Source organism: Amblyomma mixtum, chromosome 2 (genome assembly GCF_055824585.1).
Source record: "Amblyomma mixtum isolate Tamu chromosome 2, ASM5582458v1, whole genome shotgun sequence".
Lineage (NCBI taxonomy): Eukaryota > Metazoa > Arthropoda > Arachnida > Ixodida > Ixodidae > Amblyomma > Amblyomma mixtum.
In genome coordinates, this window is record NC_143013.1 from 2315359 (window position 1) to 2341360 (window position 26002).

Sequence of the window (26002 nt, forward strand, 5' to 3'; positions counted from 1 at the left end):
GTGAATGACAGAACACGATGGATAGAAATACAATGATATAAATATGAAATAGCCTAATTAACCTTTCTAGTTAGACCGCATAAATCAATAAAACCGAGAACGAAATTGGTCGAGTTGGGGAATCGAACCAGGGTCTCCGGAGTGCGATACGAGCACTCTAGCCACTCCGTAATGCCAGCTGAATGGTTTGGAATGAACAAAGGCGCGTCTAGCTAATACGGCGTCTTCGTTCACTCCCATCTTCCCCCTTTCCCTTACGGCGTGGTGCAGGTGTCCACCCAGATATGCGAGAGAGATACATTTCCTTTCCTCAAAAAATAAATTTACCGTCCAGCAAGGCGTACAGCCGAATTGGCGATGGCGTTCTGTGGACTCCCTGGCAGCGTTGCAAGACGCTGTCGCGTTCCACACTTACAGGCGAAGTTTAACATGTTAACCACACATCAGTAACACACGCAGATAGCCAATGGACGCGTCATTCGCTGGTAGCACTTGAATCATCATTCACAACCACATTCGTGGCAGAATGCTGTACTCAGGCTTTCGCCTTGCACCACTTTAGTCGCCAAAGTGACTCCTAATTTTTTCGGTCCTAAGCCACCTTGACTAAGGAGTAGCAGGACTATAACTACGGCTGTTCTTGAATTTGCCGCCACAGCGGCATCCTTCACGGCATTGTCCTTCTTAGGGTATGTGCCGCCATCTCTGGGTGAGATATGAAGGTTGTTTCTTACTCGGCGGAAGCACGCGTTCTGTCTGCCGGCATGCTGCCAAACGTTCTTCCACGCTCCGTTACTCGTTTAGATTGATTTTGATCTTTTGCGTGAACGGGAACGTGGTTTGGCTGGAAAGCTGTCCGAGCGCAGGTTCTTGCTAACCTCAGTAGTGAGGCCGCACGGCAGTAGGCTGAAGTTGGTAAACTGTTTGCTTGGTATCAGCAGGATGTCGCTGAAGGCCTACAAAGCAGGTAATGCTTCCAACTAAACTTTGGTTTGGAATCATGCTTGTTCCGTAACGATATTCTTCCTTTGTTGTGATCTACTGTGTAAGGCCACATTTTAACTGGCCTGCTGTCCTAGTAAAATCAGGCGAGCCTCACAAATTCCTTAACAGATTCCTTCATTCAGTGTGATCGATGTAGAGGTGCAGCCAAAATAAAGTGCAGTAAGCTTCGGCGTTTGAACTTTCCTCACGCGATCCGCAAAGCAAATATGACAGTTTCTTGTCGTTGTACGTGAGCGTACCAGCGGATCCAATTTGCTAGCGTATGTATTAAGGAGTAATTTTCGCTAGGTAATACGTGAGATGAGTTGGATCGCCGAAGTATGCTGTGTGTCCGTGACTGATCTAATTTTGCATGGCCGGGTAAAACGCGAGCTGTATAATTGAATAAGCTGAAATTTTGTTTGACAGCTGTGTCACTTCTGTTAACATATGTGCAGGTATGCCATGCCCGCCTTTGGCTTCGGGAAAGCTGCGCATATACAGCATGCGGTTTTGCCCATTTTGCCATAGGTCTCTTCTCGTACTTCATGCCAAGAACATCGAGTGAGTGTCGGTCACTTTCGTCGGAATATACTTCCTCTGTTGCAAATCGCAAAATTGCTTCCGCTTTCAAGGCAGGCATAGAGGTAGTTGGTGCCCTTCGTGGGCGTCAGCTCCTTATCCGAATCGCTATGCGAAACGTGTCAAGGTCCTTTGCTATTACGAACCGTAATATCCATAATACATCAACAAAAGGAACTTAGTGTGAGAATCAACATTGAGGTGAAAACGTGTCTGACTGTTGAGTTACTTTGTATGGCATACAAAACAAATATTTCAGAAAGAATACCAAACAGCTCCTAATTCCTACCACATTCCACAACTAACGGCACTGGTGGCTGCTGCACTTTTTTAATTATAAGGATATGGAATTTTGCATTGCTGTTAGTGAGTCACAAGCCAGCTTAAATTTTGTCATCTTGCTGACAGTTAGAGTACAGCCTCGCAAAAGGACAACATCTGTGAAACAAGCTGCACTTGTTATTTATTGCTCCTTCTCATTTTTTTTATTTGTATACCAATATATTTTTTGTTATGGAGGCTTTTTCCAGCTCTTTGCACTGGTAGGCACTGTGAGGTACATACTGGAACTAACATACTTTTCGAGAGCTTACTGTTTCAGAAATTGTAGCTAAAGTTGCAGTTTAGGAATATTTCGCAAGCATTAAATTTCATGAAGTTGACATGGCACCTCTCTCGGTTCTCTTCCCCAGAGTCTGAAGCTTTGTAATGCTACAAGAGATGCATATGTACATTGCTCATGCTACATGGTGCGCACTCTTGTAGAATGCCCCTGAGCAGGAACTCAACAGTAGACAAAAACAGCACACTCTTGACAGCCGTTGTTCCTCAAGGACGACATTTTCAGAGTAAATTCAGAGACGCTCTGAGTTTTGCAACCCCAGCTGGGACCTGAACTTCCCCTTTGATAATAAACTTTCCTCGCTTGTGTGGCAGATGTAAGTCCTTAATCCCAAAAGACATTAAAGAGTTTACGAATATTAGAATTTAAATGTTTCCCTTTCGGAATGCAGCTGAGGGAAGCAAAGGGAGCCATTTCTAGAAAAGACGGCGCATTGTATTGGAGAAGAACCGACTAATAAGGAGTTATCACTGCGTTTTCAAATTCTAGTTGCTGACAGGAACAACGTGCTGATCTCAAGGCCATATTTGCTGCACAAAATATGGCTTGCAGGACCATTTTTCACGAGGTGTGTGTAACTCATGAGAACTGCGGAAATTAGGTCCTTGTGAAAATTTAGTTGTTTACGCTATGTGGTGGATGGCAGGGATAGCTATTCTAGCTAAGGTCATCATCACTAAAGGACTATTTCGGGGTCTAGCACTTACTCTCACTATCCAGCAATGTTCAGTTCTGCAGGAACTCACATTAAAGTGTAGGTTGTTTAAATCTGCATTTAAGTAAAAGGCGAAGAAACTAATGTAAATTTTCATGGACTGCTGATTAAATATATCTCTCATAGTAGGCTACACAGTACTGTGCCAAGAACTACAAAACTTAAGCCCTTGTCTATTTCCTACATTCATTGACATTGAAGTAACAGCTGAGCCAGTGTTTCTTCATTCAGAACTGTGTCAATTTAGAGGTGGCATTAGATTTCATTCTGTGATTGTACTAAAAACCAGCGATAAACCTCCTAGCATCTAAAATATCCCTGGGCTTCCCCTACTTATTCAGTCTCTTCAAAACACCAATACGCAGTGCTGTGGCATTTTTGCAGTGTGCTTGACAATTGTATAATATGAGATCTTCATATGGTAACAATATGTTGTTGCAGTATTAACTTGAAAAATCTACTGGGTATGTTGCATTGCTTGCAGTCTACTCACTTTTTTTCCTGCAGTGCAAGGAAGCCTCTTTCAAGGTACTGACAACAGATATGATAAACTGTTTTGCAATCTTAATTGTTGACCTTTACCGTTTTGTGTGCCAAGGCCTCTGAAGTGAAACTGAGTGCTACAGATCCAAGCCATATTACTGTTTTTTGGGGGCGAGGGGAAGCAGCAATTAAGATTTTAAGTTTGACAGCTAACGCACAAAGAAAAAAATGAAGTGCATGAAATTATTGCTTTCTGTCAAACTTCCGAAGGAATCGTTGTTAAGCTAATTGGTTTTGGCACTTATTTTCGAGATGCTGAGTGCAAGCACAGATGCCACTAGAAAGGTGAGCTCAGGGAGACCTAAGAAGCCATTAGAATCGAAGCAGCCTTTGCTTTGTTGCTGGTTTAAGTTCTTGTGTAAGAATATTCATTATTGTCTCACCCTTTTTAGGCATGAGGTGGTCAATATCAACCTCAAAGACAAGCCTGAATGGCACTTCAAGTTGAACCCCGCTGGAAAAGTTCCAATTCTTCAACAAGATGACAAACTAGTTTGCGAATCACTTATAGTTTCCGAGTACCTGGATGATGCATATGGATCAACGAAGCTTCTGCCAAATGACCCCTACCAGAAGGCAAGACAGAAGATGTTTATTGAAGTTGGCTCTGCGGTGAGTACCAGAATGCACCATCTACAAGTGGGCTGTTTTCAGGCCAGCAAGTGCATTGTAACACCTCCATGCCTATCACTTAAAGGGACACTGAGGAGAAATTGAAGTTGACTTGCATCGACAGAATACCAGCTCCTGATTACAAAAACGCCACTCATACTGACAACAAAGCTCTTGTAACGTAGAAAAGAGCAAGGACCAAAATACAGGTATCGCCGCCACAGGCCAAACTCGCAAGTACAAGCTTCATGATGTCATAGGACAAAACAGTGTTGCTAGAACCAATAGTTCTAGCAACACTAGGACACGAGAATTCACGAATCACTGAGGCGCAGGAAATGCATGCGCAAATCTCCTTGACGTCGCCAGATGGCGCCACGTACCCGACAGCTACGCGCGCTCCTGCAGCGCTGGGACCAATCAGCGCCGGCTCACAGCGATATGCGGGCTTCCGGTATTCCGCTAAGGGTAACAAGGTACACGGTATGCTAAAGGTGTCTATTTGCGAGAACTTCGTTGACGACTTCGAGAACGGGATCCATTGTAACGCTGGCAAAACACCGGTGCAAACGTAAACGAAGCAACGACCGCAATAGCCGATAGATGCCTTCAACGTGCGGCCGGCGGTAGCTTTCTTTTCAGCTGCTGCTGGGCCGCACTGCTGGCCGCCAGAAATCACGGAGTCTGCGTTACGCCATGTGCACGTCATGTTTCACGTCACTTACTCCTGTGTCGTCAAAGGAGAATCCCAAGTTTGAATCAGAGCGGCGGGAAAAACTTTTTCAACTTCGAATCCAAATTTCTTATAAATAAATGCATCTTTCGCTGCCGGCCAAGTGGCAACAAAGCCATGAAATGCCGAACTATCGGATTTTGCTATAAAAAAAATATTAATAGAGCTCTCCTCAGTGTCCCTTTAATTCTCACCAAAAAGGCATCCTTTAGCTCTGGAGCTTGAAATTCACTAGTTTGCAGTCAAGATTCTCTCTACAGAAGACTGCAAGTTGTGGCTGTCTTTAGAAGGATGCGTTGTTGGGCAAGTTGGTTTAGAACATTCATCTGAGGTGGGAAAAAGATTAAATGTACTTTGTAGGGGCCCCGCTGTGGTGATATCATGTGCTGTGGCCTGAAACCCTAAACATGTCGGACTGTTTCTCAGCCATTCATAGCCTAATGATGAGTTAAGAAACTAAGTATCGATTGTCTTGAATCTAGCAGGCACCAATGAGTGCAAAATGTGTGGCAGTAGCACAGTAAGAAACAAACATTGCTTTGACTACCAAGTATTGTGGTATAATTTGGCTTTAATTGTCTGCTATAAGCGATGAGACAAGTTCTTTTATAGCCTAATATGCTCTAGTGTTGTGCAACTTCTCTCCATACTGTGGTAAAATTCCACATCTGCCTAGGGCATACGCAGTGAGTGTGGCAGTGCCATCTAATCCCCTGGTGAAAGTAGTTAACGCTGCTTCATTGCCTGCAAAGCAGGCTATGCAGTGCCCAGTTTGGCAGGCTTGAAGGCCTCTCTCCTTAAAGGGGCACTGAAGAGGAATCTGAACTCATCTTTTTGCCGCGGGAACTCAATCTACACGTTCCGAGCATTCTTAGAAACTTCGATTTATTGCCCTGTGTGGCCGATTTCCCTGATTAAATCGAATTAACGTCCGGCTCCCGCCTTTTTCATTTGAATTCTCCCCATACGGTGGGCGGAGTCGACCAACGCGTGGAGTGCCTTTCACTCAGTCCCGTGGCGGCTTGCTGCTCTGTCATCGGTGGAGTAATACGTAGTGATCCGTAAAATCAAATATTCCGCGCGTATTTTTATTTCTGCGGCTTATTTTGCAGCTATATTATCTGCGAATGAAACTATTTATTCACGGAAACCTAAAAAATAAAATAAAGCGAAAGCAAAGCCTCCACGGAGCTGGCTGAAAGGCACTCAGCGCGTTGTTCGACTCCGCCCACCAAACGGGGAGAATTAAAAAAATAAAGGCGGGAGCTGGACGTTAATTTGATTTAATTAGGGAAATCGGTCACACAGGGCAATAAATCGAAGTTTTTAAGAATGCTCGGAACGTGTAGATCGAGTTCCCGCGGCAAAAAGACGAGTTCAGATTCCTCTTCAGTGCACCTTTAAGGCGAGGTCTAACATTTAAGTTAGACCTGCACACAATCGTTCTGCATGATGCTTCAGCACCTCTGATGAAGCAGTAGACATTAGCTAATATAGCTGTGTGTTGTCAATGTTGGAGGGACTCCTTAGAATAGCTCAAGAAAGGTAAGCCCCTTATCAGAAAAACACAAACTAGGTTTTCCACTTCAAATGTGTAGGGATAAGGTGACATTCAGAGTACGGTGAAATTATAGGGGACATTTAAATAACTCAAGTGACATGAAAGACAGCTACACTCTGACCTGTTGCTTTGTGTTTACAGGAAACAAATTTAGGTCCCAAGCACACGAATATACTAGTCAAGAAATAAAAAGTCTTCTGCTGTGACTGAGGACAGGCAAGCAGGTTCTTTGATGGCATTGCCATCATAGTGAAAAGTGCTATCACAGCTCATAAACTCAAACTCAACAATTGATTAGAAGTGTAGCAGCCATGCTGCTTACATTATGAAAAGTTGCAGTAGCTATTAAAGCAGCCTTGCATGAGCTTCACTACTTACATTCAAAATGATTACAGTGTGTTGAAGCAGCGAAGTGGGGAGGAGCACTGAGCACCGCAGCATGGTTAGGGCAGAGATTATTACGTGGTTCATGTGTCACGCAACAACGTGATTTGATGGATATCGCTTTTCGATCTCTGCATGCATGTGATTTTTTAATGGAGCGAGAAGTGGCCCAAGTTTGTTGAGTAGAACTTTTTGCGGGTTAGTTGGTACATCGTTTTGAAAAAATGCTGTGCTAAAAAGACGAATACAGTTTTTCCACAGTGTGCACTTTCACTCTTACTTAATTTCATAAGAAACAAACCCTACCAGAACATGTCATACAAGAATATCGCACTAAAAGAAAAATATTATAGCTGCACTGAGTTTTGCACGAATGGTTCAAAACTGCAGTTTATCTCAGAGATGCAGTAGTTGAGGGGAACTGGGAAAAAATAATAAGCCTCCCTTAGTGTGTATCAGTATTACAGCTGAATATTACTCTGTCTTGATAGCTGTAGGAAAGATAATAAACGAGATAATCGAGAACGTTATTATCTACACAGATTCCCTGAGCATACTCATAGCAATAAACTCCAAAAATCAGACATACAGTTAAATGCTGATATAATACATAATATAAGAAGGGTAACAACACAAGAACATAACATAAAATTCTGCTGGGCTCCAAACCGCATCGGAATTTATGGCATTAAGAGAGCAGCAGTGTGCGTAGCCGAAGCATGCAAAAAGGAAATAAAGAAACTAAACCTGCTTTGTAAAGATTGCTTAAAGTCAGTACTCTGTAAGCGGAGGGATAACGGCAGCGTACAATGAGTAATTAAGTAATGAGCTACACCTGGCAAAACTTATCCAAGGACAATGGAAGCCATGCGCACATTGAGAGCGTTTCATTGAAGTGACAATATGTCGTCTTTGCGCTGGACAAACACTTCTTAAACACAACTTTTTCTGATGAAAGCAAGAGAAACCTGCACGTGAACTCTGCAAAGAAGTGATCACCACAAACCACGTTCTATGTTTGTGCACCAAACTCGGGAGACTAAGGAAGAAGTATTTCCTACAATTTTATCAAGAGGACATCTTGTTGCACCCTAGGCTACTCCTGAGGGAAAAAGCATTGATTTGCATTCCCTGTGTTTTTTTTTTACGTTTTTAAATGAAACAGTGCTTCTTAACAAATTGGGATGTTAAATCATTTCGTTTTTTTCTCAAGGTTAGCACATGATGGCCTTAATTGCTATGCACCATTGAACCCAGCACAACACACACATTTTGTATTAATTGCTAAGTGCTGCAGGTTGAGGTATTGTTTCTGTGCTAAGATAATCAGTGAGAGTTCTAAAAAACAATAAGGGGCAATTCTCTTTCATTAGTGGGAGATTGCTATATCGATGTACAGTTGAACATGCTTAGAACAATATCAGAGTGTCTTAGAAATATTGTTATAATCAATAATTGTTATGACCAGGTTGCACAGAAAAGAGAGACATGAACAGCTTGCATGAATTTAATGAGATGCAGGAGACTATTTTATACCGTTTTACTTGTTAACACTAAAGAAAGTCCTTAGCTAGTTAGCTTTGTTCCTTAATAATCTTCTTCACATATGTCTACAAGGAATTTCATGGCTGCACAGAGACTGCATTTCATGGCTGCATTTCATGGTTGCAAGGAGAGTGGGAGACACTTCTTACTGATGCGAAACAAATTGCACTGGTTCATCCCTGCCATCACTGTCTGTGACAGTGGCAACAGTGACAGTTGTCTCCTCAATAAAGTCTTCACTCATGTTTGCTGCACTAGCGGTGTGCAAGTATGTTTCAAGTCCTGATGAGCTGCTATCATTGCAATTTAGCTGTGGCCAAAGCTCTGTCATCACAGCACAGGCCAAAACTGCCAAAATCCAGGTCACTGCTCATGACGTTCTCGACAGCCAGAGTGAGTTCTGCTTTTTAGGAACAATTCCTAAGAGCAGGGAAGTAAATTCTGACCATGTGGTCAACATGACGACCTTAGTCATTACTAGCGTGAACTGGTCAACATGATGACCACAGTCATTACTAGCTTGAACTATAACTCAGACATTGTCACCACGCTGCTATCCAATCAACCAAGTGAGCCAAACATGGAAAGCTCATGACAGCCTATGCAGCTGATCCAGTGAAGCAGCAGTTTGCCTGCTGATCTGCCCTGTCAGGTACATGCAGAAGTGATAGACCCCCTTGTGCTGTGCGATGTCAATGCACATTAAAGATCTCCAGGTGGTCAAAATTATCCGCAGCCCTACACTACGGCGTCCCTTATAGCCCGAGTCGCTTTGGAATGTTAACCCCATAAAAACAAACATAGTAGGCACGTAGCCAAGTTAGCAAAGGTTAGAAGACTAGGATTATGGCCCACCACATGCTCTCTTTGCATAGTCTGGTGTTGGGATGTTTGGTCAGCGTAATGTTTGCCTCCAAATGCAGAAGTGCACACTGCACTGTCATTGTGGCTCAGCTGGCACCATGGCAACATCTTCATGTTCTCACTCCTGTTATAGTTGTTCAGAAGTCAACAGATTCAGTCGTTGTAACCATTGATGTGCTCTGTCAACATTGTTCTAGTTGGCTTATTTTTCCTCAGAAAACACAGCCCAGCTGACTTTGCCACAGCTGTCCATTTCTATATCCAGTATATTGTTCTAACCAGTGTTGTTACAACTGGGTTTGGCTGCACTTACCAACCTGATGTGTCATTTGATTTCTTGTCAAGCTCATGTTTCTTTGAGATAAATTGCAGGATGCACCTAATGAGCAAGAAAAGCCACAAAAAAGGGGTACAAAAAGTCCGCATTATGAAGTACTTGTCTATGTTCGCTTGTGGTCGGAACTGAACTAGCAAATATTTGTGATTTGCATATTAAATGGAAATTACTCTATCCTAAAGTCATTTATTAGGGATTGCACACATTTGTTCTTTTTTTTTTAACTAGTGGATAATAAAAATGCAGACATCAATAGAGATCTTTTTAATTCACCTTTGCAGGCCTAGATGCTGTGAACTCAACCTCCTCATGTTTGCATTTTATCTGACAGGCTCTGATGCCAGTGTTGAAGATTCATTACAACAAGGATAATAGGCTGGAGCTGTGGAAGGAGTTCAAAGAAAAGGTACGCGCCTATGAGGAGGAACTGGCTACGAGGAAGACGCTTTACCTCTCTGGTGAGCAGTGCTTATAGTCTGGCTCCATCAAAGGGGGTGTCTCTAGTTATCCAGCAGCACAGTTGGAAAGGGAAATAAAGAGGGAGAGAGAGAGAAAGCAGTCGGCAGCCTGTTTTACATCACTTTATACAAAGGGAGAAATAATTTTTAAGGGTACTTGTTTGTTCAGTTTATAACAGACCTGGAACAGACGATCCCCATGCTTTGCCAGTGTGCTCGTTATTGTTGTGTTGCCTTGGAGCTGAGTGGCCAGCTCTAGACTGACTCATGGTGTGAGGGCATGGGTTTCTTTTTTCTTCCAGCCTTTGTGTACTGCTGCCATGTTTCTATATTTCTTCTTCTCAGGTTTTGGAAAATGTGTTAATGATTCTTACTAAAAATCACAGTGAAATTTTCATATTGATAGAGAATAAATTATCTGACGACCACTGACAAGAAGAATAAAAAATGGTTGCCTGCTTCAAGCTCATGCAGCCTCTACATTTTAGCTAGGGGGCTCTGATTGTCAATACGGGGGGGGGGGGGGGGGGGGGGGGGGGGGGGCAGGCAGGCTCTGAGACACCCTTGACTTTAAGCACTGCTGGTGTGTGCATAGCTCCAATGCAGGTGTGTGTTCTAAATCAAGCAGCCTGTAGTAAAGTAAGATTCTGCTGCAACAGGTGAAGGGATACTGGGCAAGCATAATTTCTTCTCTTAGGAACAAATGTATCAGTTACAATTACGCATATTTCTTGGTAGCAGGCAGCATTCTTTTTACATCCAGCTATTACCCAAGCTATAATGGGAGCACTATAATGCAGCACTAATGCAGCTATAATGCAGCACTCAGGCTGCAACAGTCAGGGAATAGTGCAGCACTACACCATTTCTTTGCATTTAAGCTGTCCTGTTGAATTCATGGTGCGAGTGTGTCCTATGTGTGATGTATTGATGTATTTGTGTTGCTGCGGTGGTAATTCTGGTGACATGATCATTGCCGAGTCTTTAGTGCCACATTGTGAGTGGCAGTGTTTGAAAGAGGTCAACTGCAGAAGTCTGTGATTAATTGAGAGTATAGTGTCATGAGATGATTTAGTACATCACACCCATACTGTTATTATGCATCTTTAATAAAGAAGGCTGAATAAATGTGGCACAAATTCTTCTTTTGTTATAAATGTACAGGTGTTGTCAAAGATCAATGGAAAACAGCATAAGCAAAAAAATATAATTTCGCTGCACTCATTTCATGCACGCTTGAACTGATAGATTCAGCCTAATTATGATTTACCAAATTACTCAAGTGCACCAATAAATCTCCACCATTGTTCTTTGGATTCAAAGAAGTTAAATGTTTTGGACAAAGTCTCCTTCCATTTACTTTTGACGGCAAGTGCATAAACAAAATTGTGATGTACTTTTCGTGAATTGATCTAGTGGACCTGTACATGCTAAAACACATTGTCAAAAGCTCACAAGCAGTGAAGCTTATAGCTGCATGCTGAGCCCATTTTTCTTCCCAAGTCTGCAGGTTAGGTTGTCAGCCTTCGTAAAGGTCATGTGTTTGTGTGCTGACACCAAAAGCTGACGCGTTCCTACCTGGCTTTGTTTCTGACTTCATCCAGTCCGAAGTCATTTATTATGCTTCGCTAGAATAAGGGTGTTAATCTTTAACTGCAGTTATGAAATAAAATGTGCAAAAGCCCACTCCAGGCTTATCCACTCCAAGAGGACACTTCCGTTTGTGTCCTCCTGCTAATAATTATGGATGCGCTCTGTGCGTTTGATGGCTGATTAAGAGAAAATTTAATTAGCCAGAAGTGACTATGTCACTTCGAGCCTTGCATGCATGTTCCGCATGTAAAACTCATCTGTATATACATAAATGATGCACTTTAAGCACCTCAAAAGGGAGTGGTCCATAGTCCCCATAGGCACGGCGTCCACACCTGTTCATGCAACTAAATACTCTCATATCTTTATATACAAGGTGCAAAGCGTACAGGTGAAGACGTTGTGAAAAAAGGGCTGTATTGGGAAAAATTACCATTAGAAAGATTTCAAGCCAAATGGGCTTGTGTAAAAAGGAATGCTTTAAATTGCTTAAAATGTACTAATATATACAATGATTCTTTTTACAGGAATGAGGCAAAAGCACTGTAACTGAGTTCCTGAAATGTGTTGAGTTGCAATGTGGACAAGCGAGGTCTCAACAGAAAGTGCTTAATTATGTGTCTAGGAGAATAGAAATTTTTGCTGTGCAATTTTGGCATGCTTCTTAACAAAATCTAAAGCTTTTTTAACAGTATTCACCCACAGGTAATAATTTATGCCTGAAGAGTATAGGTATATAGAAGTTTTTCTGAAATGTATAGCTTTCCTCTGTAGCCATATGGCTGTGCTTGAGTGGATGGTAATGAGTAATTATTCCTTCATATATCAGCACCTTGTTTATCGCCTTTTTTTTTAAAAAAAAAAGAGACTTATATGCTATATAGTGTGAATGCGTATTAAAGACTACCTAGTGGCTGAAGTCAATCCAGAGCCTTCCACTACAGTGTCTGTCATAGCCCACAGGAAGCTTTTTGGATGCATGTAACATAACATACCATGTGCTCTTTCTTTTCAGGAGACAAGCCAGGTTTTGCTGACTACATGGTCTGGCCGTTCTTCCCTCGAGTTGAAGCCTTTTCAACCATCTTTCCCGAGCTGAAGGCGCCAGCTGCTGAGGAGTTCCCACTTTTTCACAAGTGGATCGAAGCCATGAAAAAAGACAATGCTGTGAAAGCCACTATAAACCAGGAGCACCTGGTGCAGCACACTAGGAGCGTGCTTGATAACAACGTAGATTATGATGTTGGTCTGTGATGATTTTGCTGACTGTATAAGTTTGTGTCACAGGATGCAGCCTCACCACTCAAAGGTGGCCATTTTTGATATTGCTTGTTCTCTGTAACTGTAAGAGGGAAATGTTAAAGTTATTTATTTTCACATACTTAAAGATTGCTTATTTAGCGCAGGGTAAAGCATGCTCTAGAGGTCAGCAGCCTCACAGTTATAATGTTCTCACTGCCTGTTTTGCTGTGAATTATCTTTTCTATTTGTGTTGTGTGATTTCGTTTTCCAATGCAATGAACATATAAATGCGAAGATATAAATATTTTGCTCCGAATAAATGTTATAGCTGTTTAAACATAGTGAAGTGTGTAATAAAAAAAAAGGGAAAGAAACTGTTTTCATTCTTGTTTAACCATTTTAGTGACTTGTGCCCAAAAACTGGATTTAACGGCAGTCATGTTGAGTACAACTGCTGAACAAGAGCGTTTTGAGTTTTGAGTTTTGGCTCGACATGGTGTAGAGCAGTCCCTCACGTCTTTCGTCATATATAGTTTTTCAGCCTCTCTGTAAGTACTAATTGAATAGCTTTCCCTTACATCATTCTGCTTTTAACCTAAACTGGGTTTCCTCATTTCGGGGGTGCGCACATTAAATTTGGCACACCGTACTTATATTATTGCATGGGGTTTGTACGTTGTGGTGGTGCATTATACACATACTAAGCCTTTTACACTGCCAGCGGTTTCTTTGTTGGAGTTGCTTGCTACTTCTCCTGTGGTGAATATTTATTGCCTATTGTTATCTGTTCATGTGCCTGTTCTAGATATACAAATAATGTCTTCCTGGATTTTAGCAGGGTTATGGCATGTCGAGTTCCTTTTGGGCTACTTGATTTGATTTGTATCAGCAGCTTGCTAAGCTGTTCCTTGCAGAATGTGGCGCTCGCACATTATTAAAGCACTAGTTGAAAACATGCTGATTTCTTTCATTTGATGCCGTGACAGTACAAGACCTTGTGTTCATGGCTGAAGGAAAGTGAACTGTTGTTTTAGGATTGTAATAAAAAATTAAACAAAATAGGCGAGTATAGCCCATAAGCTTGTTTTGCAATGGGTGTCTGGCCGCAGTAGTGCGATTTTAAATGAAGTCACAAATAACTTTACAAAGACTTCCCCTTGCGGTGCTATGTTAAAGGTACACTGAGGAGAAATTGAAGTTGGCTTGTATCGACAGAATACCAGCTCCTGATTACAAAAACGCCACTCATACTGACAACAAAGCTCTTGTAACGTAGAAAAGAGCAAGAACCAAAATACAGGTATCGCCGCCACAGGCCAAACTCGCAAGTACAAGCGTGGTGACGTCATAGGACAAAACAGTGTTGCTAGAACCAACGGTGCTAGTAACACTGGGACACTAGAAGCCACGAATCACTGAGGCGCAACCAATGCATGCACAAATCTCCTTGACATCACCAGATGGCGCCACGTACACGGCAGCTACGGGCGCGCCTGCAGCATCGGGACCAATCAGCGCCTGTTGGCGGCGGACCGGCGGCAGGCGGGCTCCCAGTATTCCGCTAACGGTAACAAGGTACACGGTATGCTAAAGGTGTCTATTTGCGAGAACTTCTTTGCCCACTTCGGGAGCGGGATCCATCGTAACGGTGGCAAAACGCCGGTGCAAACGCAAACGAAGCGACGGTAGCGATGGCCGCATTAGCCGATAGATGCCTTCAACGTGCGGCCGGCGGTAGCTTTCTTTTCGGCTGCTGCTAGGCCGCACTGCTGGCCGCCAGAAATCACGGAGTCTTTGTTACGTCATGTGTACGTCATGTTTCACATCACTTAGTCCTGTGTCGTCATAGGAGAATTCCAAGTTTGAATCAGAGCGGCGGGAAAAACTTTTTCAACTTCAAATCCAAATTTCTTAGAAATAAATGCATCTTTCGCTGCCGGCCGAGTGGCAACAAAGCCATGAAATGCCGAACTATCGGATTTTACTTTTAAAAAAAATATTAATAGAGCTCTCCTCACTGTCCCTTTAACTGCCCTTTCAGCTACAGTATATGTCACAGTTGCTGGGTCTTGGAGACTGTCATTATTAACTTTGCTACTTTAACATCCTGCTATCAACACCTCCAGTATTTCCGGAATCGGGAAATTTGCCAAACACAACATATTGAAGCCACACTTATGAGAATGGGCTGCTATGTTCTATGCCACCGCTAAATTTCTACCAACACAGGTCTGGTTTGGCACTCTCTCCCCTATGCGCATTTGCCGTGAGCCCAAATCAGTCGACCTTATTGCCTGTTGTGCCACCGTTTCACCTCTTTAGCTCCTTGTCTACCATGGGAAAAATACTAGCTGTATTTCATGGGTTTTTAAAATTCTTGGTCCAAAGCTATGAAGTTTGAAATTTAACACAATACATCAAAATGAAGCCAGTTAACCATATTTTTTAGTAATACCAGCTTCACTAATCTGTTTTACATCTTTTTCACATTTCTTTTGCAACGTCAAGGATTTTGACTAAGTTCAAGCAAAACTTGCAGAGATACGTTTGCTTCTGAAATGAAAAACATGTTAAAAGAAATATTGATTTATACAGTCCTCCGCGGTGGCTCAGTGATTATGTTGCTTGGCTGCTAACCCAAAAGACACGGGTTTTCGATCCCGGACACGGTGGTCGAATTTTCATGGAGGCGAAATTCTAGAGGCCCGCGTACTGTGCGATGTCAGTGCACGTTAAGGAACCCCAGGTGGTCGAAATTTCCGGAGCCCTTCACTACAACGTCTCTCATAGCCTGAGGCGCTTTGGAACGTTAAACCCTATAAACCAAACCAAAACCAGCCAAAATATCTGCCAAGGTAATAGCAAATACTGCCCAGAAATCAAGTGCTAGCTCGGACAGTTTCCTAAGTAGAAAACAATCACTTCAGGCTCTATAGTTAGTTGTGCACACCATAGGACAAAGTTGAGTGAACCCTTCACAGTGCAGGTAGTATCAAACTGTGGTGAAATGACGTGGAAACCCTACATATTTGACAAATAACATTGGTAACGTCAGTCGCTTCTTCAAAACAGCCACTCATTTGACCAAAACAGGCCCGGATAAGGAACCAAATTGAGGCGCTGTCACCAATGTTATAGGCAGATTACTAAGCCTCCTTCACTCTTGGAAGCAGTCTGATGATAAGGCAGGATCCTCAGGCCAACTGCTACCTAGATCATCAAGAAAATCAACCAGGACGCAGCTGAATCGAATTTCAGGACATGTGCCATGCTGGCGGAGGCGGCCGTTGTAAACTGCTACACTCTGGTGTTTTCACAAGCGAGTCAAAAATTGCCGCTACATGTAAAAAAACACAACCTATGGAGAAAATTAAACTAATTTTCTAGCTTACAAACTCGGATGGATTAGCATGTTCAAGAATGGTGTGGAAGCATTTGAAATTGGTGTTCGTATCAATTGTCCCACTAACTATGAGAGAGAATGTGGTTTGGTAAGGAAGGGAAGGACTGGCGCACAACTGTTTACCGAGCTAAGTGGTATCACCACTAACTATGGCCAGTGGGCGAGGTACGAAAAGATTGAGAGGAGGAGGATGTGAAGGGGCCCTTGCAGCACATTGGCCATAGCTTGAGCAGTCATCTTGCTGTCTTTTGGTGCCACCATATTTGGGTACAGCCGCAGTGCTGTTTATTCCACCATTCAAAATTTCTTACTCTAAACTCACCGGCTGTTATGATAAATCTTAACATTTTGCAATTTCTGTCTCTATTGAATTAGAACCACCTCCCTACCTATTTGTTTCTGTTCCCTTCTTCCTTATTTTTTTTTCCTCCTGAAGCTCTCTGCCTGATTAACCTCTCTATGCCAAACGATCCATGGTTACCCAAGTGTCGGTATGAACTATTTATTGTTTAGATCAACACCAACAACAGCAATTCAAGCATGGAGATGTGTTTCGAGGCAAGCTCAAGTGAAGTGGGTTTGAATTACAATACAGGCTGCCTACAGGACTGCCATTTTTTTAGCAAGATGAATATGGCTTTTTTTTCTCTCTCAAAAGTCCTCATGCAGCATCATGCACTAACTAAAAGCAGTTTTGCTACATATGCTGCCATCTAGTGCAGCAGAGTATCGGCTTGTGGTGAAAAGTTCCAGGCCCTAGCTCTTCAACGCTCGCAGAGAACGCCAACGCTACTACCAGAAATGATCATATATAGACATGGTTAATACCAGGCCTGTACTGGTGTCCTTCGGCGTCTGCGGTACACTTTCTGGCACCCCAACTGATCCTTAAACTTGCATGGGTTCACACAATCAAACAGAAAGAAGGGGGTGAGACGCGTGTGTTGAACGATGCTTCGCCGCATCGAACCGGCAACTACGCCACGAACGCTGAGGCATCGGCTCGCAAAGCACTGATATGGGCTTAGCATAGTTCTCTGCACCGTGGCGCGCCGTGCTGAGGAAAATTAAGGATTCACGGGCACATCATACTTTTAATAAGCGTGTGCGAATGTAGCAGTACATTCCAAACATGGCACAATGACGTGACTGAACAAACAAAAGGATGACAGAAAAGTGTTCATTCCGTGTTTTCTTGAAAACATAGTTCACTTTTGCGCAGGGGCCTGCGGCGCTGCGGCAGCACCAGCGGCAGCGCTGGGGGCTGCAGCGGTGGCTTCTGCAGTGGGTTGTTGAAGCAGTCGCATGCGTTTCCTAGTGTAGTGCTGCCAGTGTAAGAGCTGCTGGTCCTCGATGAACTTGGCGCATTGTGCGTTGGATATCTCGCGGCGGAAGTGTTCGTACTGCAGCAGCTCGAGGAAATACAGGCACATGGGGTACTTGAGGTACCTGGAATATTCCGGCTTCTTCCAGTACTGCAGATAGTTGAGGTAATTCACAAACACCTTTTCCTTGAGGTACCCACGCTGTGCGAGGAAGTTCAGGTAGTTCGGGTTCGCCAAGCACTGCACAAACTCAAGTTCAATCTGAAAGCGTAGCTTTTGCTGCTCGTCCGTCTCTTTCGCATTCATTTTTTCACAGCACGTCGAAGTTCACGGAGCGATACAGAAACATATAAAAGGACTGAATCAGTGCACTGTCGTAGCTAATGCATGTGCGCACTCGCTGAATGATCAAACCCGAATGCTTTGCTGTCGCCGGCCATTGTTTACGTCTCTGGATTGGATTGGATTGGATTGAATTGAGTTGGCTCTAGCTGATATTGACATTGATGGGGAACGCACGGAACGCAGGAGAAGCTACTAGTCAAACTAAAAACGTTGACTACTAGCACTGGTAACAATTTAATGGTAAAACTAAGCCTATAAATGTTTATGTGTTAAACTCATCACTTTTTTTTTTTCGTGAAGTAGTAAAGAAAGCAGTGGTGTCGCCATCTCACGTGTCTTCATGGAACACCGTGATGGAAGCGCCAAATTGAAATCGTGGCTGGTGGCTTTATGGAGCATTGTAGCAAGCTTAGCAACATTTCAGAGCTGCGACCTTTAAAGTGATAGCTGCACGGTGGTTTTTCTCCTCAGTTAACAGGGTTTCACATCGTGTGGTTGTTTATTCGCTGCCGATCATTTCGGCATTGGGGTGGAGCCTCCATGTTCAATAGACGGCTTGGACCGGAGTTCAATAGCTCGACTTTGCTTGTAACGATGTCGAAACAGCCACCGCGTTAGCGAATCAGGAGCATAGCGAGAACCTGAGCATTTTTATAATCCGCTTATGGTCACCTGTTGTAGTCTGCACCTGGTCATCAAGCAGAAGAAATTTATGACTGGCCAACTAAAACATGAGAGAAGCCAACAGCCACAGAAACCAAGGGGCACACGGGATTTTTCATTAATTTATTTATTTTGTGGTGTTGATCAATTTGTATTAGTGAATATGTTATCGCTTAAAGCTAATCGATTAGAAAAGCAGACGAAAAAACAACCACATGCCGCCGGTGGGATCCGAACCCACGACCTCCGAATTACGCGTCCGGTGCTCTACCGCTGAGCTACGGCGACGGCTGTCAAACCTTCTGCTTTCGGGGGTATTTATGTTTACAAATAACCTAACCTTGGGAGTGTTCACCAGCGCCACCCACGTTCATAAGCGGCGGACGTAGCACGCCCTGAGTTACCGCTGATGTGACGTAGAACGTCATCGAACGGCGAGGGTGGAAGCTGTGTGAGAACCCTCTTATGCTTCCTAAGGCATCAAGGCTGCCAGAACCGAGACCGTCGTTAAGCAATTAAGCAGACGAGGAAAGGGGAATGAGGGGCTCGTTATAAATATGAGAGAAGCCAACAGCCACAGAAACCAAGGGGCACACGGGATTTTTAATCAATTTATTTATTTTGTGGTGTTGATCAATTTGTATTAGTGAATATGTTATCGCTTAAAGCTAATCGATTAGAAAAGCAGAAGAAAAAACAACCACAAGCCGCCGGTGGGATCCCAACCCACGACCTCCGAATTACGCGTCCGGTGCTCTACCGCTGAGCTACGGCGCTCTACCACTGAGCTAGACCGCATAAATCAATAAAACCGAGAACGAAATTGGTCGAGTTGGGGAATCGAACCAGGGTCTCCGGAGTGCGATACGAGCACGCTAGCCACTCCGTAATGCCAGCTGAATGGTTTGGAATGAACAAAGGACAACTTTAGAAGACAGGAGAGGCCCCGCCCAGATGACCGAAGCGCAGCAGCCAATTGCCTCCGCGACTAAAGAAATAGTCCCGCTCAAAAAATTGTGACTGCTTCTAAAATGCGTATTTCTCGCATAAATAAGATTTGTACATTTTGATGAGTGGTATGGTAAAACTATAATGATGGAAATGCTACAGCACATGTCGGATCGCGAGAAAAAAAACTCCGTGCCTTCTACAACGCTGTGTGTCGTCTGCTACTGAGCAAGATCGACGGCACCGGGCGTGTCTGGCTCAACAGCAGTCTGGCTCAACAGCATGCTTCATATATACTTTTTGTGTTTTTTCACAAGGTTATTTTTTAATGTTAGGCTTATTTTTATTTGGTGTACTTTTTTATTTTTATTTTTTGCGGTTGCGAACCTGCAATCTCGTGCGTCCGCGCACGGCATTCTTTTCCGCCATGGAGCCCAGCGAGGTGACATCGGAACGCTATCCTTTGTTGCCGAACGAGCCTTGTGTCGCATCGATGACCACACCACCAAGGAGCCTCGGCAAGAACAAGAGCGGCCACATCCTGAACAGCGATTCACGCAACATGATCTTCAACTGCTACACGTTTTGGCGTAACAGGGAGCCTGAACGCAGCGTTGAGGACACGAGCAAGTTTGTCGCCGACATGCTCGGTGTCAGCGAAAGGACCGTGTTCAGGGTGAGGGAGGAAGTTAAAGCTTCGCATTTTTCGGGTGGCAAACTGACGACGCCGTCGCGAAAGCGCCCACGCAATGCGGAGAAGAGAAGACGCAGCGCGAAGTTTGACAGCTTCACGTTGTGCGCGCTGAGGTCATGTGTGCACGATTTCTATCGCCGCAACGAGATACCAACGGTCGAGAAGATAACTACCGAGTTCTCGGAGCGTATGGAACTCTCATCACTGGGGCGGTATACTGTGCGTCGCCTGCTTGCCGAGATCGGCTTCAAGCACGAAAAGAGAAGCCGAAACTCGCTGCTGATCGACCGGGATGACATCACCGATTGGCGGAATCGCTACCTCCGTGACGTGGAGCGCTACCGGGCGGAAGGCCGAAAGATCTTTTACCTGGACGAGACATGGGTGACGGCGGGACACATTCGGTCGATCGTGTGGACAGACACCGTGGTGCAGAAGCGCGGACGCCTGTTCGCTCGAGCAAACGGCCTGACGACAGGTCTCAAACAACCTTCTGGGAAAGGTCAGCGCCTGATCGTCACGCACATCGGCAGCGAGGATGGCTTCGTCGACGGCTGCTTGGATGTATTCCGAGGCCAAAAGACAGGCGACTACCACGAGGAAATGGACGGCAATCGCTTTGAGAGCTGGTTTAATGACGTTCTGCAGAAGTTGCCAGCTGGTAGCGTCATTGTTTTAGACAATGCACCTTACCATAGCCGCCGAGAAGAGAAATTGCCGACGACGGCCTGGAAGAAGGAAACGATACAGGAGTGGCTCGAAAGCAAGAACATCACATACGGTGAAAGGATGATAAAGAAGCAGCTGCTTGAGGTGGTGGCATCTGTAAAGCCACGCTTTCTGAGCTACATCGTAGACAACGCAGCTGTAAGGGCCGGTTGCATTGTACTCAGGCTCCCGCCGTACCACTGCGAATTCAATCCTATTGAGCTTGTGTGGGCCAAGGTGAAAAATGGCATCGCTGCGGACAACAGAGACTTCAAGCTGTCCACGGTCGATGTCATCTTGAGGGAGAAAATCAAGCACGTAACGGCGGAAGATTGGAGGAAGAGCATTCAGCACGTGATGGACTTGGAGGCAAAGTTCAGACTTGACACATCTGGGAGTGAACATGTTCAACCCATCATCATCCAGCTGGGTGAAATGACACTGAAGAAAGCGACTCCGACAGCGAGTTCTCTGGCATTGAGCCACTCGACAAGCATAACGACTTCTCATTAATGAAAGAATAGTCCTCATTAGGGCTACCAAAACTATGCCGCTGGGTTCGCAACAGCCAACCATTCATTCCGTAACCTCTCATATAAATAAGCAGTTTCATTTATGGCGTATTCCTTACAATAAAAGCTCAATTCTTATAAGCAACGTCCTGGACACATTGTGCTCGATTCAAGAAGTGGCATAGAAACACGTTTAAATGCTGGTATATCTGAATTCAAGCACAATTGTTAGCTCTGGTTATTGTTGGGGCCTCAAAATGCTCATTCAGGCAGCCACCGTCGAGTTTGACGGGCCCCATGGTAGTAGTAGTAGTAGTAGTAGTCAAGGCACGCTTTATGGCTCTGTTAGCAGTCTGCACTGGAAATTGCAGTCTTGTCATAGCCAGGGTTGGTGCAATAGCAGTAGTGAACACGAAAATTGACAGCCACTGTTAGCAGCTTGCACGCCAAAGCACATTCATGTGGTTGCATTGTTTATTTTGGTTATCTGGCTCAACAAGTAATGCGAATAAGAGAACAAATATAAACATAATTAGCTTAGTGAGGCCCAAAATGCGCATTCAGGTAGCCATCGTCGAGTTTGACGGGCCCCATGGTGAAATAGCAGTAGTCAAGGCACGCTTTATGGCTTTGTTAGCACTCTGCACTGGAAATTGCAGTCTTGTCATAGCTAATTTTTTATTTACTTATCTGACTCGAGCAAGTAACGTGATTCTAAGCCACACAGCGACGCGAATTCATGCCAAGATCCCTTGTAAGGGCACCAGTGTATCAGTCATATTTTTATATTAGTACTGAGGGTAACATTAAGGAAACAAACACTGCTCCCACACGCCTGATGATTAATAATCCAATGACATTCGCTCAAGCAGCGCGTGTTAATCACTGATTGTTTGCATTGGTGGAAAGCAATCAATCGACGGTGCAACAGAACACTCGAACGACGCCCTGCTAGACGCTCGGCTATCTGATCATACTGCTGCCAACGATCGATTGTTTGCGCGCTGAGCTGGCAGCAACGAATCTTTGCGTTGGAGGTTGCTTCCGCAAATCTTTTCGGTTGAGAAACTCGTAGGTTGGTTTCATCCGCGCACGCTTTTCTCATTTATCCTGATAATGGTTTTGCTCCAACACTTCGCCACATCCGACGAGAAACGCAGGGGCACAGCACACAAACACACCCGCCGCTCACAGTAGATACCAGACTTTGGCAAACTCTCCTAGTCACAACTTCACATAGGAGCAAAACAAAACACCATAGGACAAACACGCACGATGCTTGTTTGCAGCGGTGTGTCGCCGCGGGATCCTGTTTCCAGACGAAGCGCAGCGCAGCGTCATCGATTTTCGCTGTAATCTTTTTTCGTCGGCTCACGGCTCAGAACGAACACACGCGGGACAAATTGTGCATCGTAAGCTCTCATTGATATTTCCCGCATGACAGACGCCCACAAACAATTCGAATTCACTCTGACGAAGGAAGACGCACACAGCTGACGCGACTCGGCCCAGTTCGAAGCGCGGGCGGCCATGTTCTCCGTCGGCGGGGTCACTGGCCGTCCGGCTCATGACGTCACCTGAAGTGCGCGCCTATTGGCGGAGGTTTGTGTGCATCCGCCTTTGAGGGGCAAATGCCGCTGCCTTCTTAAGTTGTACCCGACTATAGCTAATACGGCGTCTTCGTTCACTCCCATCTTCCCCCTTTCCCTTACGGCGAGGTGCAGGTGTTCACCCAGATATGCGAGAGAGATACATTTCCTTTCCTCAAAAAATAAATTTACCGTCCAGCAAGGCGTACAGCCGAATTGGCGATGGCGTTCTGTGGACTCCCTGGCAGCGTTGCAAGACGCTGTCGCGTTCCACTCGTACAGGCGAAGCTTAACATGTTAACCACACATCAGTAACACACGCAGACAGCCAATGGACGCGTCATTCGCTGGCAGCACTTGATTCATCATTCACAACCACATTCGTGACAGAATGCTGTACTAAGGCTTTCGCCTTGCACCACTTTAGTCGCCAAAGTGACTCCTAATTTTAGAGCGCAGCTCTTTCGCGTCCGTTCCTGGGTTTCGCGTCGTCGTCGGCCTCGTAACCAGCTCCGCCCCCCTTTCATCCCCCCAGCGCTAGCAGCGACCGACTGATAACGACCGACTGACACCGCTGGATGCCGCTGACGCCGCTAGAGAGTCAAGATAGCGTGACTGCATAGAACACCGTCGCCGCCATGCAGAAAGAGGAGGAAAGGGTCCCCCCCCCCCCCCCCTGTTCTTGTGTGGCGGATAGGGTGCTCTTCAGTTGCCGACGCGCCGGTTATTTCACGTAGGCCCCGGCACGTCGATGAATACGTGACCACCTTCCCACGGCTAGACCTGGTTCTTAGCGCTGCGGAAGCGAGGGTATCATATTGTTTGTGTCGGCATCGGCGGCGTTGTCCCTGAAACCAACTCCGCAGCTGGGGTTGACTCACTATCGAAAAGGTGAAACAGCTTATTTGCTGCGCTCAAATTTCGCATTAGGAAGTAACGTAATCGTCGGTAATTTTTTCCAAAGGCAATGTTACATAATATTTCACCGCCGCGCACACAATGTAGGGGTTAGTGACTCGAAGGTTTTATTTATTCGTGCGAGTCTTCGCTGAAGAGGAGTAAAAAATGGCTGAGGCTTAGCTAAGGTTAAGCCTAGTCAGATGCGAACCATATTGATGGCTAGGCTTGTTCTTCAGTTGTTGCAGAACGTTGTCGCCGAGCCGCATATTGAGCACGCCGCTTAGCCAGACTTTCATCCCGCTCTTCATCGGTCTCTGTGGCACGCTGAAGCTTTCGCTTCTCGTTCAAATCAGCCCTGCTTCCAGGCGGCATCCCAACACCTGGCCGCCTCGTAAGTGCCCGGAGAGTTGTTGTTGTTGTTGTTGTGACTGAGAGTAGGATGAAGAGGAAATTGCACGGGCCTGCTACTGGCTCGAGCCAAGCCACCACCGCTGCCACGTGCAGATAGATGAGAGTAAAAGATCAGAGCAAAGACAAACAGGAAAGAAAAGACGCGCGTCGCAGCAACAACCGCGTCCGCCGGAGCGGACGCTGCTCAAAAAAGAAGCGACCGAAGCCGCGCCCGCCGAAGCGAGAACAGATACTCCCTTTGCCCGGAGAGTTGTTGTTGTTGTGATTGAGAGAAGGATGAAAAGGAAATTGCACGGGCCTGCTACTGGCTCTAGCCAAGCCACGACCGCTGCCAACGTGCAGATAGAGGAGAGGTAAGAGATCAGAGGAAAGAGAAAAGGGGAAGAAAAGACGCGCGTCGCAGCAACAACTGCGTCCGCCGGAGCGGACGCTGCTGAAAAAATCAGATAAGCGGCCGAAGCCGCGCTCGCCGAAGCGAGGTCAGATACTCATACTGCCCGGAGATGTTGTTGTTGTTGTGACTGAGAGAAGGATGAAGAGGAAATTGCACGGGCCTGCTACTGGCTCTAGCCAAGCCACCACCGCTGCCACGTGCAGGTAGAGGAGAGTTAAAAGATTAGAGGAAAGAGAAAAAGGAAATAAAAGACGCGCGTCGCAGCAACAACTGCGTCCGCCGGAGCGGACGCTGCTCAAAAAGAAGCGGCCGAAGCCGCGCTCGCCGAAGCGAGAACAGATACTCCTCGTTGCCCGGAGAGCGAGGCAAGCTCAGCTTTATACCGCTGCTGTAGCGTTACGTGGTCAGCTGCAGCGCCTCTGATGTGGAGCCTCCACCGCCGCGGCCGACCGCGCGAGCCGGCAGCCCATCTCTCCTCTGCTGTGACGTCATGTTGTCACGTGGTCAGCCGCCGCGCCTCCGATGTGGAGCCTCCACCGCCGCGGCCGACCGCGCGAGCCGGCAGCCCCTCTCCCCTCTGCTGTGACGTCATGTTGTCACGTGGTCACGCTAAAGGTCAATGGTAGCTCCACCGCCGCGCTCGACGGGCTGTAGTGTAGCTCTAGTAATATGCTTCGCATAAAAACTTAGAGGCCCGTGTACTGTGCGATGTCAGTGCACGTTAAAGAACCCCAGGTGGTCGAAATTTCCGGAGCCCTTCACTACGGCGTCTCTCATAGCCTCAGTCGCTTTGGGACGTTAAACCCCATAAACCATAAACCAAACCAAACCAAGAGGATTACACAGGTATTAAGTACGGTTGCAGTATGAGCTCGATTTGTTTCAGCATGGTCTTTCATTAAGTAGCCTTACATTTTATTAGTGATCGTCACGCGTGCGTCCCTGCGGCGGTGTGGCGAACTAATCTAAAGAAGTATCGACGCGCCGAACCATGTGTTTTACCTGTTGCGAATGTTTCGCTGGGACATTGAGACGTTGTTGTCATAGTTTTCTTGTAAGAGTATTAAGGCGAAAGCCTTTAATGCCTCATCGTTGTAAGCAGCAGTTGTCGACAGAAAATGTCACGCTTTTCAATTGGTCGAAACGGCCGTGACGTCACAGTGCGCGAATTTCAAACGGGGCCAATTGTACTTTGCCTAGTAACCGTGCAACCAATTGAAGGGATCGTATAGTGATGCTCCAAGTAAGTGGGACTGAGCTTAGTTCATTGCCTAATTACCCAATTATCCTAATTAACTTTTCTAGTCAGGCCATATAAATAAATAAAACGGAGTA

The 26002-nt window shown here is 45.3% G+C and overlaps 3 protein-coding genes across 3 annotated transcripts; 2 read left to right on the top strand and 1 right to left on the bottom strand.

Annotated features, from left to right (window-relative positions):
- Positions 1-749: 749 nt before the first annotated feature.
- Positions 750-13841, top strand: LOC149358230 (glutathione S-transferase omega-1-like). Its single transcript, XM_089570287.1, has 5 exons — positions 750-967; positions 1443-1548; positions 3839-4058; positions 9814-9940; positions 12549-13841. Exons 1-5 carry the CDS (start codon positions 943-945, stop codon positions 12785-12787), a joined length of 717 nt encoding a protein of 238 aa, XP_089426413.1. The 5' UTR covers positions 750-942; the 3' UTR covers positions 12788-13841.
- Positions 13842-17252: 3411 nt separating this feature from the next.
- Positions 17253-17952, bottom strand: LOC149358231 (mediator of RNA polymerase II transcription subunit 31-like). The gene has a single exon (XM_089568800.1). The coding sequence runs from the start codon at positions 17807-17809 to the stop codon at positions 17387-17389; it is 423 nt and encodes a 140-aa protein (XP_089424926.1). The 5' UTR covers positions 17810-17952; the 3' UTR covers positions 17253-17386.
- Positions 17953-19769: 1817 nt separating this feature from the next.
- On the top strand, positions 19770-21566 carry LOC149358232 (uncharacterized). Its single transcript, XM_089568801.1, has one exon. The coding sequence runs from the start codon at positions 19788-19790 to the stop codon at positions 21372-21374; it is 1587 nt and encodes a 528-aa protein (XP_089424927.1). The 5' UTR covers positions 19770-19787; the 3' UTR covers positions 21375-21566.
- The last annotated feature ends 4436 nt before the right edge of the window (positions 21567-26002 follow it).